This window comes from Cryptomeria japonica, chromosome 2, assembly GCF_030272615.1.
Source record: "Cryptomeria japonica chromosome 2, Sugi_1.0, whole genome shotgun sequence".
In the NCBI taxonomy this organism is placed as follows: domain Eukaryota; kingdom Viridiplantae; phylum Streptophyta; class Pinopsida; order Cupressales; family Cupressaceae; genus Cryptomeria; species Cryptomeria japonica.
In genome coordinates, this window is record NC_081406.1 from 241,152,863 (window position 1) to 241,167,380 (window position 14,518).

Consider the following 14,518-nt stretch of genomic DNA (forward strand, 5'->3'; position numbering starts at 1 on the left):
CTGTGCTTATCTGTTTCAAGAGCATCATAGCTGTGCTTCAGCGGCTTGAATAAGTCTCTCAGAATCTCTTCATGAATGCAATAAAATTCAGGATTGATCGCCTTTAGCTCCTTGAGAACATATTCCCATTCATATGCGGTACTGGTGTGAAGCTGTGGCATTGCCCGAGCAAGCGTCTTAATGGGTAGAGGATGCCCTTTATACTCCTTTGCAATACTTCTGGCCAAGTGCTCAATCTCTCTATCCATATTCTGGTCATCGCCATGTCGGAAGCCTCCTCTGCAGAAAATCTCCCAACCATCTTCCTCTGACAGATGCTTCATTGCAATCATTCTGTCATCTCTCATCTTCTCGCACACATCTCTATCCCTGGAAGTCAGTACAACTTTTACTTTATTCTCAGAAAGAGAAATTCCCAAATTGGAAACATCTATTCTTCTCCACACATCGTCCAAAATGAGCAGCAGTCGCCTCTCTTTGAAAACCTAATGCAACATCCCTGTGGCCTCATCAATACTCATGAAATTGGATCCCCCAGGAAACTCAATTCTCTCAAAAATTTGCCTCTAGAGTAGATATATCGAAGTCTCTGGACACAGTAAGCCAAATCACAAGATGAAATAAATTGACTACCTTTTCATTGTCACTGATTTCTTTGAGTGGGGACGTCTTTCCCACGTCGGGCATTCCATTATAGGAAATATTCTTCCTCTCACTAAAGCAATATCATTATAGGCAATATTCTTTCCCGGACCAAGGCAATATCATGCGATGAGTTTGAACCACTATGTTAGTTTCTTCCATTATAGGAAATATTTTTCCTCTCACCAAAGCAATATCATTATAGCCAATATTCTCTCCCGAACCAAGGCAATATCATGATGATGAGTTCGAACCACTATGTTAGCTTGCGACAACGGTAAGGTTTCATTCCATTCTTTACTATATTCATCTCGATCTCTTTACATGATATTATTTAAGTTTGCTAATTAAATAATTGATTTAATTATTTTTGTCATATAATATAATAATTTTTTTTTTAAATATTGTGTTACATAAAAGAATAATTTTAGATAAAAAATTTTAAAATTATTAGATTTTATTTATATATGTATTTAATTTTAGTTCTGCAATATCTTAAAGATACATCAGTTTGAAGAATAAGTGCTACATTTTATCTTTAGTGTAGTTCTTATATTTTTATGAATTTTTAAAGAAACTTTATTTCAAATCCCACTTCTAAAACATCTATCTTTAGAATCATTATTACCATTGCTTTTGAAAAAATAAAATCCTAAGTCGTCTTCTCTATAAAATTAGGTGCATGATTCCTGATTAAAATTTAGAAAATTCATTTCCTACCACTTACCCCATGTCCCCATGCGGCTGCTTAAGTTTATTTTCTGCTTAAAAATAAGCACTGAAAGTGTTACCATGGAATTTTTTAATTAGAGGGAAAGGATAATTTGGAATCTTTTCCTAGTTTTGTGGAGCAGCGGCTACTTAATAATAAATAATAAGCTGGAAAAAAAAGGAGGGGTTGGAAATAAGCAGCAACTGCTTATTAAAAAAATGACACATGGCTTCACCAAAAAATTTTCCTTTCCTTTTTATTTGCCTTAAATTTTGCTTTTAAATTTTATATATAAAAAATATTATTTAAAAGTGTCATTTAAGAGGGCTGCTTAAAAATAAGCATAATTTTTTTATGCATGGGGTCACCAGCTCCACAAATTGTTGCACAAAAAGTGGAGCAGCATGGGGACGTGCCCTTAGTGTAGAAGGATTGAAAAGACTAATCATTCAACATGAATATAATATACAATAACTTTATATATGAAAGAACACCTTATCTTATATTATTACATCCTTTTAAAAAAAATCAAATGAAATATAATTTAATATTAAATTTTTCTTAAGCAGCCGCATGGGGACGTGCCCTTAGTGTAGAACGATTGAAAAGACTAATCATTCAACATGAATATAATATACAATAACTTTATATATGAAAGAACACCTTATCTTATATTATTACATCCTTTTAAAAAAAATCAAATGAAATATAATTTAATATTAATTTTTTCTTGGATAAGTAAAACCAACCTTATTCCAAACATAAGAATTAGTCTCAATGTCATGTTAATCATGTCTTTCTTTATGCTTATTTTGAAAATAATTCAACCTTTTCTAAAATTATACATGTATGTATATTTTTTTCATATATTTTTAATTTTAGTATTTTTGAGTCTTTCTTGAATTCTTACTATTTTTTCGTAACACCATCAAAATTATTAAGAAGTAAGAACCACATCTCCTCTCTCCAGCCAATCCCAAGACATGCACAAAAATTATTAAGATTCTTCCTATTATAGCCCCTTGCAAGGTACACCAATCTTATATTAATCATTTAGTTTGTATATTATTTTATGGATACAATTATTTTAATGTATTTAATCCTACATTTTTTATTTTCTTTTAATGTAGTCCAAAATTTATTTATGAAAAAAAATTGAAATTGAAGTTTAGTGGAGAAAAATAGTTACAAAATACTTCAAGAGACTTCTTCCATAGTATAAAAAAATATGTCTTGCTAAATTAATCTAAAAAATAAATAAATGCAATCCCTTTTCTTTGGCAATATAAGACCTTCTACAAAAGTCATGGTGATGTGTTATCATGGTTTAGAATGAACTCTTAATTTGATATGTGTTACCCTAACTATTTTTCATGATAATTTCTTGTTCTACTTATAAAAATCTACAACCTTCTAAATATGATTTTGCAACATTTTACATCTTTTTCATATATGTATACAAAGCTACTCTCCACTTCCTTTTAGAAGAAGATGTATTCTTCACTTTGTTCTCATAAGAATGTAATTTTGAAATCTTTAGAACACTTAACCATTAATTACTAACTAAAGAAACAATTATTATGATTCCTCAAAAGATATATATGAATAAGTTCAAGAAGGAGGAACCAAACAATTAAGATAAATACAAACAACTATTTATTTATTTTATCTTCTTAGACATGAATAAAACTATTATATACATGTAGGAAAAATAATCTATCACCTCTAAAACTAATATGATACAATTGAGTCTATCATGAAATATCTAAAACTACTATGATACAATTATAACTATTTAACATAATTATATATTATTATTATTGAAAGTAGAATGTTTTTAGATTATTATTATTAAAGACCATGCAATTTAATATTTAAAAAAAAAAATAACCAATAAAGATTTAGGTTTTTTATTGTAAATAAGATATAAAATTTTAAGTAAAACATAAGGAATAACTTTCTTTCTCTCTCAAGTCCCAGCCAGGGTCGGACCCATGGAACTGTAACGATTGGAAACGTTGCTTGCCAAATCGGAATGTGAGTGATAACTTACCAAGGTAAACTTATACTTTTCAGAGCAGCCAAACGCAAATTAGCTTCGATGAAAATCCCGCTTGCAAAGAAATCTGAGTGGCATGAACTGGCCTCTTTCTATGGGCCCAACTTGTGGAATATGTTTAGATTATCTGTCTACGCATTCTACGAAATAGCATAGAATGTCACGAGAAAATGGAAAATCGGGCATAGTATAGATGCCACAGAGACAAGAATGTCAGGCGTCTGTGGAAATAGTGTTAAAGGAAGAAAGAGCTGGGCCATCTTTAGACCAGCGCAGCACGGCATCCTCGAGATATCTTCACCAATACGAAGAGAGATAGAGAGACCACTTATAAAACCGTGCACTTATCGAGTGCTTTTGTGAGGTCAGTGTTTTCACACTAATCGAGATTTGGTACGTATTCATCATTTCTTTATCGCTAGGAGTCTGTTTGCGTTTGGCTGATGGAGTTCCTTAGTGGAATAGGGAGTGGGATTATAAACACCCTCTGGAAACCAGCTTTTGAAGAGATTAAGCACCTAACCAGTTTGGGTGATGATTCCGAACGTCTCCACCAGCAGATAGATCGTGTGAAGGGCATAGTCAATGATATCAACAGTCGGTTAAAGAGGCAAGCTTGAGAGCCTTTGCCAGCCGTGAGGAATTGGCTTAACACACAAGAACGAATCCTCAAATCTGCTCAAGAGGTGTTTGGCCAGTACGAACAAAATAAGCAGCGTCGCTTGTGTTGGTGCTGCCCTCACTGTATCCTTATCCCAAAATCCAGTCGAAAAACCCGTAAATCTCTAGCGGAGATAGATGATCTTCTGAAGATGAAAGATTTAGATTTTCCCAAGAATGGGGAGCTGGGAGAGCCTCTCGTGACGCTGGTGCATCCCACGGATAGCGAATTGGTCGGAAAATTCGTTCACGAGAAGCTGTTGGAGCTCCAGACATGGCTGCTGGAAGATAACTCTGTTCGTGTCGTTGGTGTCTATGGAATGCCTGGCGTTGGAAAGACGGCTGTGCTCAAGCAAATCAACAACAATGAGAAAGTAGTCAAATTCTTTAAGCCAGTGATTTGGGTTACTGTGTCCGGAGACTCGGATATATCTGCTCTGCAGAGGCGCATTTGTGAGAGAATTGAATTGCCTTGGCAATCCGGTTGCAGCATTGACGAGGCCGCAGGGATGCTGCATTCGGTTTTCAAGGAGAGGCGACTGCTGCTCATTTTGGACGATGTGTGGAAAAGTATAGATGTTTCCAATTTGGGAATTTCTCTTTCTGATAATAAAACAGAAGTGGTACTGACTTCCAGGGATAAAGAGGTGTGCAAGGGCATGAAAGCAGACAGGATGATTGGAATGAAACATCTGTCGGACGAAGAAGGTTGGGAGCTTTTCTGCAGAGGAGCCTTTGTAGCTGGCAAGGATCAGAATATGGATATCGAGATAGAGCACTTTGCGAGAAGTATTGCAAAGGAGTGTAAAGGGCATCCTCTGGCCATTAAGACGCTTGCTCGGACAATGCCGCAGCTTCAAGACAGTAGAGCGTCTGAATGGAAATATATTCTGAATCAGCTAAAGGCGATTGATCCCCTGTTTTATCGCATTCATCAAGAGATTCTGAGGGACTTATTCAATCCGCTGAAGCACAGCTACGATGCTCTGCAAACAGATGAGCTCAAGCTTTGTTTCCTGTACTTGGCCGCTTACAGAGAAGACGAGGCAATCGATGCGGATCAATTGATAGAATTGTGGTTGGCAGAGGGCCTGGTGAAAAGCAGAGAGGACGGGCGCCACGGTTTTCTCAAGACCTTGGCGAGCCGATGTTTGGTTGAGATTGAGGTTAAAGAGGAAAGCGGCCTTGAAATTTGTGAAGTGAAAATCCACGATGTGCTCAGAGATATGGCGGTACACATCGCTGAGATCGACCAGAATACCCTGTTCCGTGCAGGTCAGAGTCTAACGGAGTTTCCAAAGTCTGCAAGCGCAACATCGGTGAGGATATCTCTGATGCATAACCGTATCAGATTCCTGCCTGAAACTTTTGATTGCGCGAACTTGTTGACTCTGTTTTTGAGCTGGAACACAGTTGAGGAGGTTCCAGAGGGCTTTCTGGAGAAGCTGAATATGTTAAAGGTGCTTGATCTCAGCAACACGCCCATCAAATCCTTGCCAAAGTCCATCGACAGAATGAAGCATCTCCTCTATCTGCAGCTTTCAAATACCCAGATTAAGGTAATCCCTCGTCAAATATTTGAGCTGAGTACAGTGCAGGTCTTAGATCTGTCTTTCTCCCCTCTTAAGAGTATTCCGTCCATGATAAACAAGTTGAAAAGTCTCCAAATTCTTAAGTTAGCCCACTGTTATGATTTGGAGTTTGTTTCATGCGAAATTTCAAAGCTCACTGGTTTGGAAGAGCTTGACATGTGGCAATCGACAACATTTGCATATTCAGAGGAGGAGAGAAAAGGAGGAGAATTAAGGGAGGCTTCCTTGCAAGACGTATGCAAACTCCATCGTCTGAAGCGTTTGCGCCTAACCCTAAAATCCCCAATTAAGGAGAGAACAGTGGGCAACCTTGTGGAGCTTCAAGAACTTTGGCTACTTTGGAGACCTGAAGTCCGTCAAACACATTTACCCACTGACATGCTGGCCATGCACAACCTGGAGAGGCTCCACCTGTATGACTGTGACATTGAGGAAACCCCTGATTTATTCTCAGGATTAAAAAATCTCAAGTACATAAAGCTGAACTCTTCACAAATACTGCTCACTCTTTCCGGATTAGGGTTAGGCGGGTTATCATGTTTGAAGGAAATAGAGGTTGAGAAATGCCTTCAGCTCAAGGAGTTGGGAGAAGATTTTGCAAGGAAAGGCTGCTTTCCAAATCTGCGCAAGCTCAAACTGTGGACGTTACCTTCTGTGGAGAGGCTGTGTACTTCTGTCGAAGAAGGGGCTCTCCCTATGTTGCAGGCTTTGGCTATGTTTCGCTGCATGAAAGTTAAAGCACTGCCATTGGGTTTTGATAAACTCAACTCTCTGAGACAGATCAGAGGAGATAAGGAATGGTGGAATGAAATACGCTGGGAAAATGAAGAAATGAAGAAACATCTTCAGGCAAGGTACGTGGAAATCCTGGAAAACCCGTGATGGTTATCATGTTTAACACGAAAGTTTTCTTGTAGTTAAAGAAGCACGAATTAATTTTGCATAGCATTGTTGTTGGAAGGAATAATTTCTCCTACGTTTACAGTCTGTTAATCTAAGTCACGTTTTCTAATAAAACGGACAGTTTGATAAATACAAGCAGTTCTCTCATTCCCTCTAATTGCTGTCCACGCATGTATAAGCTGTTAGACAGTTAGTTTAATATTTGATCTCCTACCATGCATAAAAACTGTTTGTTAGACAATTAGTCTTGCATGTGATCTCCTGCATCGGTGATCTCAAATCTTTTATATATAGAGGTATTGTAATCTGTCTTGTATGCATCAGTGATCTCCCAGAATTAATAAAAAATTAGTCTTGTATGCTATGGCATACGTTCTACGTTCTTCTCTGTTTCTGTTATTTTTATTTTTCTCTATTCTTTTGTGTATAACTATGTAATTATGTTTAAGTATTATGTTTCAGTTTGTAATTACATAAAATTTATTAACATGGTTTACCAAAATTTATTAAATTCAGTAAAATTTCTAAATTTTCTATTGTTAATTATTTATTTAGTGTTACAAGTATTTTAAGATGATTGTTACAAAAAATTCATGAAAGGAATTCATATGAAAAAGTTGTGAGCTTTTGATGTTTTAAAAATGAAGCAACAATTTAAATTAATTATAATTTTTTAATTGTTTTTAAAATATAGAAACACTACCTATTCCATATCGCAGAACTTTGACTCACCTTTCCAACGCTTATAAATAATCAAAATTTCAATACGAAACACAAAAATTACGCCCATTTTACTAAAATATATTTTTTTAATTTTTTTTCTTAATAGATATCCGATTTGAAAATACATAATTTTTTCCCTCCATTTTTTGCTCAAGATTGCTTTGGGATTTGGCTAGGACATGCCAAGTTTGGAAAGTCAACACAAAAAATGTGTTTTTGAGTTTTCCTTATTTTTCCAGACTTCGCCCTAGTGTCTAACGACTTTTTTTTAGCCGAAATTGATAAAATGAAAAAGGTTTTTTAAGGGCATTCTCAGCTTTCCAACAATATAAATTTTAACTTATTTTGATTTTAAGAAATAATTACTATTCATTTTCTAGTTGAATTATGACTAAAGTCCTGATCAATACGCTGATTGAAAAGCATCTATGACTTTTAAATGGCATCACATTTTTTGAATCCAAAAGATGCATCACATTCTATTCTTTACATACTATAGGATTAAAAAAAAATTAATTTCATAAATTTTTGACCAAGTTAAGGTGGTCAAACACACAATTTTTTATATTTCCCAAAAAGTTGTAGTAAAAAATTCATAATTAATTATTTACTTTTAAAAAATTACAAAGAAATATGTGTCACATCTAGACATGAGTCTACTAATTATATTTAAAATCTTATAAAAAAATATTATGATTTGATTATAGTTAGGGTGGTCAAACATACATCTACTTCTTATCATTTTCCGGAAATTTTAGTACTACTGCATTAAAATTTTAAATTTTCTTCAAATAAATTTTTCTTTTTAGAAAACAACTAGTAGCTTAGAAACTAAATTCTACTTTCTACAAATTATATTCTTACATATTTTTGAAATAATGTTCAAAGATATTCAAATTTTCACATCAAGTTGCATAACTTTCTTTTTCTAAAATTTCATTGCCACTTAAGGGGCTGTTTTGGTCCATCGTGATCCTACACATACCATTGATATGAGAGACAAAGTAGTATTTACATGCAATTTACACCTTTTTGAATCTATTTTTTAGGGAAGACCAACAATGAAAGGTAAATTTATGCTATTTACAAAGATGACTTTCATTCTAAGTTGAAAGTTGAGCTCAAATTGCCTAGACAAGGGCACCCAACACCCTAGTTTTGGCAAATTGATCCATGAAAATTTTAATGAATAGGGGAATACACAAAGTTTACAAAATTGTCCTAAAACTAAGCATAATCTATTGTAAACTAGGAACATCTACCAAAGTGGGTCCAAACGTAGTGTGGAATTGTAAAGGTATACAATTTATAATACTAAATTTAGCGCCCACTTTAGTGAGAATAAGAACTTATCCTCTTACCTTGATAAGTTACAGAGAAGCCAAAGATTCTTTCATCAAGACAATGAAGAAACAAGATAACTCCGAACGTGGAAGGCAATAATTGCCAAGACTTAGGATCTCATCAATCTACAATATCACTTAGGTAAAATGCAAGAACAAAATGGTCATTATGATAAATATTGGTAACACACCTGGAGCACGCACTACGCAAGGTACATGGTATCTAGGACTACTAAGATCTATAAACTCTCACTAGGAGCCATATTTGTAAAGAGGGGTGACTTCTAAGACTAATAAAATCCTCATATTCATACTCATCTAGTCATGTTACAAACACACTAAGCATGGCATGTAGGACTAGTAATATTTTTGGATACTTAGTAGGATCCATGTCCACAAGAATTCACAAGGCTTGAATGTTGTGTTATGCTAGGTGGCTCATAAAAAAGTGAACGACTCACTAGCTAGCAAGTTGTGTTATGTTAGGTAATTTTCATGCTAATAGAGATGACAAGGCCAATAAAAACTCTCTATTTGTTGAGTAATCTTGATAAAATGAAACAAAGGGTGTTTTGGTACCAAAAAGAATTGTGTTGTGTGGTCAAAGTGTACAAACAATCTCATGGTGTATGTACAAATTAGAACGCATTGAGGAATTGTACTCTCACCTTGAATCAACTAAGCACACCAACCTGGAGTAATTTCATTTAAGGTGCTATAAATTTAAAGTCAAGCATGTGGAAACAATGAAATAACCCCAACTTAAGAAAATCCAGATAGTGCCACATAAAAACAAGATTGTGTAAGAGTACATTAGGGAACCAAACATCTTGAGTTAGTATGCATATATAAGATAAATAACGTATATCAATATGATTATTTTGAATGTACCTCATCCCTCATATATAATGAAACTATGAGTATAAAGAATAAGAGCACATAAGAAGAAACACGAGGCTTTTGGGCCAACATGGAAGATACCAAAAATGCCTCAACTCTTTGCATCATCACAAAAGAGAACACAAAAGTATGTTTACAACAAAACCACATTTACAATAAAACATATATATAACATAAAAAATAATTAAGATACAAACATAAGAATATCATAATAGGGTTGGTCCCTTTGTATCCTTGTGCTAATGGAGCATCGAGGTTCATCCAAAGAGAACCTAACAAACAAAATACAAGCCAAGAAACACATCACATGACTCGCATTACATGTAAGAAAATACACAAAAACAACAAGGTATTATACTTACCATCCAATCTATAGAAAATTTCTTGTCTCTCAATCTCGTTCATCGTAAAGATATTATGAGTAAGTTGCTAAAGAAGCATCTTAGTTGGAACTATTGTCTAAAGAAAAATTAATATTTGTGGCACTAGTATAGTATAATGATCTATATCCAATTCCAAGCATGGACCATTATCTAAAGAAATATTAATAATTGTGGCACTAGGAGATAAATTTAATGCTTTAGAAAACATCAAGGACAACTCATAATCATTCTCTATAATTTCAACCATCTCATTCAAATCATCGTCCAAATTTATCACCATAGGAAGTGTAATAGAAGAATGAGATAAGCATCCCTTGAAATTGACAACTTAATATTTTGGCTAGGTTTGGTAAGGTAAGGATCATCTTTAGCAGTGCATGAGGGTAAGGGAGGTTGAGAAGGTGGGGTTATATCAACATTTAGATACTTAGAAGAGGACTCACTTCTTGCAGCAAGCTCACAAACCATAGTGCGACATCTTCTACGTCATTCTCTCACCCTATAATTTTGTTAGTTACAATTTAGAGTAATATAGAAGGAGATTAGGTATTTCTCAACATCTATTCTTTTTCAAGCTAGAAGAAAAAGGAGGAATAGAAGGAAACTCTAAAGTTCAAGAAATAGAAGGAGATTCAGATGGTGTTGGGTGTTTGCCTCATTCTTCTTTTTAGGATGGCAGAGGTAGAACATTAATATACAATCATGAAACTCTATATCCATAGATGTCCTAGGATCACCTTGAATGCCATTTGTCAATGGTAACATCCCTAATGTTTTAAAACATTGACATGCGCAAAAAAGATCATAATATGTACGATAGACTTGCCTAAAAAATTTCAATAACTATATTATCATATCTCCATAAATTGCTTCATACTCTCATAAAGATACTAGAACTGATCAATTAAACAATTTTGTATATATTTTTTTAAATCCATTATAATATTTCAAACTATCTATAAGGCTTGATCATTGGGAAAGATGTTTGGAAACTCGACTTCCTCAAGACAAACTTCCAAAGTAACTATGACGCCATTATCTAAATATCGAAATTTTAATTACGTATAGAGGGCAAGGATGAGACCATATTCTTAGGGAGAAGAATTAAAAGGAAAAATACAGAAAACCTTTGAATGGCAGTAAATGTTCTTGTGAACTGAAGATCGAAAGCGACTTGATACGATCGTTAGTTTTTTGCCCACATTTTTTATATTTTAAAATTATTTAAAACAAAATAGTACAATGGCTGGGACCCCGGAATAGAATATTCGAAGCCCGCGGAAGAAGAAATGATGAGCATGGCCAACGTAGAGAAAAAGTGATGACGTTCTCAAAATTCGAAATTAATATAGGCAATTATTCTTCCTCGCACCAAAGCAAAATCATGACCGTGAGTTCGAACCACTCTATGTTAGCTTCGTACAACGGTAAGGTTTCGTTCCATTCGTTACTATATTCATCTCGATCTCTTTACTTTATATTGTTTAAGTTTGATGGTTAAACAATTGATTTAAATATTTTTGTGATATAATATAATTTTTTTTTTAAGAATATTGCGTTAGGGAGAAATGTATCAATATTGGATATAACTAACTTTGCGTACTTAGAACTCTTAAATCGTATATTAGTTTTCAATGATTTTGTTTTGTTTGTCTTCGTATGCGACTTAACTGCATATAACTAAGTTTTCGGCTTTTGATAGTAATGATGCATGTTGTGGGATTAGTTATGCACACAAGGGTCAAAAAGTACACATTTCAAAGTGTCACTCGATACTTAATTATAGATGTTCCAATAACCATCAACTCCAAATAGCTAGTACTAGTGGACAAATGCCCAAATAGTTGTGCACAAATGTCCCAATAGTTGTACACAAATGGGCCAATTATGGTCAAAAAAGCTAAAAAATTGTCTACTATTCATACATGTGAAATTTATTAATGAGCTTTTAATTATCATTTTTCTGACTCCTTTAAAATTAGTAATTGGTAGGTTAGGCTAACAAAAAGCCACCCACTATTAGAACTATATCCATTACTCATACTCTTCCCTTATATAAAATAATTATTCTAGATAAAATAATTAAAAAATTAGAAGATTATATCTATATATGTATCTAATTTTAGTTCTATAATTTCTTAAGGGTATATTAGTTTGAAGAATAAGTACTCCACTTTGTCTTTAAAGATTCTTATATTTTTATTCTTTTTTAAGGAAACTTTATTTCATCCCACTTCTAAAACATCTATCTTTAGAATGAATATTATCATTGCTTTTCAAAAAAGAAAATCCTAATCTATCTTCATTATAAAATTAGGTGGAAGATTTCTAGTTAAAATTATTTAGAAAATTCATTTCTAACCACTTAGTGTAGAAGGATAGAAGAGACTAATCATTCAACATGAATATAACATACAATAACTTTATATATGAAAGAATGTTTTATTTTATATTATTACATCTTCTTTTTTTTTAATTCAAATGAATCATAACAATTTTACTTGCAACTTTTCTTGGATAAGTAAAACCAACCTTATTTCAAACATAAAGTTTAGTCTCATTGTCATGTTAATCATGTGTTTCTTTATACTTATTTTGAAAATAATTCAACCTCTTCTAGACTTACATGTGAATGTATATTTTTTTCATATATTTTTTATTTTAATATTTTTGAGTCTATATTTTCTTGAATTCTTATGTTTTTCTCATCACAACATCAAAATTATTAAGAAGTAAGATACTGCATCTCCTCTCCCCAACCAATCCCAAGACATGCAAAACAATTATTAAGATGTTTCTTATTATAGCCCCTTACAAGATACACCAATCTTCTACTAACCATTTAGTTTGTATATTATTTTATGAATATAATTATGTTAATCTATTTAATCCTACATTTATTTTCTCTTTAATGTAGTCTAATTTTTTTCTAAATATCTATAATACATATGTGAATAAAAGAAAAAAAAATTAACTTATGTTCGTCCATGTAGTATAAGAAAACATGTCTTGCTAAATTAATCTAAAAAGTAAATAAATGCAATTCCCTTTCTTTGAAAATAGAAGACCTTGGAGACATGTTCTCATGGTCTAGAATGAACTATTAATTTGATATTTGTTATCCTAACTATTTTTCATGATAATTTTTTTTTCTATTTATAAAAATCTCCTACCTTATAAATATGATTTTTTAACTATGTATAGAAAGCTACTCTCCACTTCTTTTTAGAAGAAGATATGTTATTCTTCTCTTTTTCTTATAAGAATGTAATTTTAAAATCTTTAGAACACTTAACCATTAATTACTAAATAAATAAACAAATAGTATGCTTCCTCAAAAGATATATATGAATAAGCTCAAGAAAAAGGAACCAAATAATTTATATAAATACAAACAATTGATTATTTATTTTATCTTCTTAGACATGAATAAAACTGTCATATACATGTAGGAAAATTAATCATCACTTCTAAAACTAACATGAAATAGTTGAATTTATCATAAAATATCTGAAACTAATATGATACAATTAAAACTCCTTAACACAATAATATATTATTATATATTGAAATGCTACTATCATATTATAAACATTTAGAATGTTTTTAAATTATTAAAAACTTAACCAATAAAGATTTAACTTTTTTTTGATTGTAAATAAGATAAAGAATTTTAAGTGAAAACATAGGAATATTAGCTTTCTTTCTTTGTACGTCCCGGCCAGGGTTGAACCCATAGAGCTGCAACGGTTAGATACATTGCTTGCCAAAACGGAATGTGAGTGATAACTTACGAAGCTAAACTTGAACTTTTCAGATCAGCCAAATGCAAATAAGCTTCGATGAAAATCCCACTTGTAAAGAAATTTGAGTGGCATGAACTGGCCTCTTTCTATGGGCCCAACTTGTGGAATATGTCTATATTATCTCTCTACGCATTATACGAAAAAGCGTGGAATTTTATAAGAAAATGGGAAATCGGGCATAGTATAGATGCCATAAAGACAAGAATGTCAGGTAGGTGTCTATGGAACTCTAAGTTTAGCTCATGTCTAACTCATCATGCAATTAATTATCTCAATTTAATATTTTTAATTTGGGGATTGAAATAATAATAATAATAATAACTGTTATATCCTTTGTTTTTTTATAATTATTTTTCTTTGTGGTCGGTTGTTTGATGCCTTTCCATGGGGTTTCATATCTTAGCAATTGGTCCTTTCTTTGTTTTTACTGGAACTGTGGTTGATCTGCGATTTAGGGAGTTGTATTTTAATGAGTGGGGATATTGTGAGGCATGAGTTGGCTTCACCATTGCTTTATCAGCTTCTTGCTCGCAGTTTCTTATGATGGGAAGATAATTATGATCCGATGATCTCATTCTATGTTAAAATCTTGATGGCGTGCAGTTATGACATTCATTCTATCTTTTTTTTGTTTTCCTTTCTAACAAAATGCTCTGTTTTCTATGGAGAGTTCTTGTCAAAATCGATGGATGGTGGCTTTTTCTGAGGAATTGGAAAGAGCAATTAATGTGGTGTTGCAGAGGGTTTCTTATTCTGTTGTTACTTCTTTGGCTTTTGCTTTGGGATTATCCTTTG

At 33.0% G+C, this 14,518-nt stretch overlaps 1 protein-coding gene across 1 annotated transcript in view; it reads left to right on the forward strand.

Annotated features, from left to right (window-relative positions):
- Nucleotides 1–3,791: 3,791 nt before the first annotated feature.
- The window catches only part of LOC131063271 (uncharacterized), a 29,828-nt gene continuing 19,101 nt past the window's right edge, over nt 3,792–14,518 (forward strand). The window contains exons 1-2 of the mRNA XM_059214102.1: nt 3,792–6,543; nt 6,690–6,757. Of these exons, the coding sequence (XP_059070085.1) occupies nt 4,226–6,543; nt 6,690–6,757 (2,386 nt within the window). The 5' untranslated portion in view covers nt 3,792–4,225. The remainder of the gene's footprint in view (nt 6,544–6,689; nt 6,758–14,518) is intronic.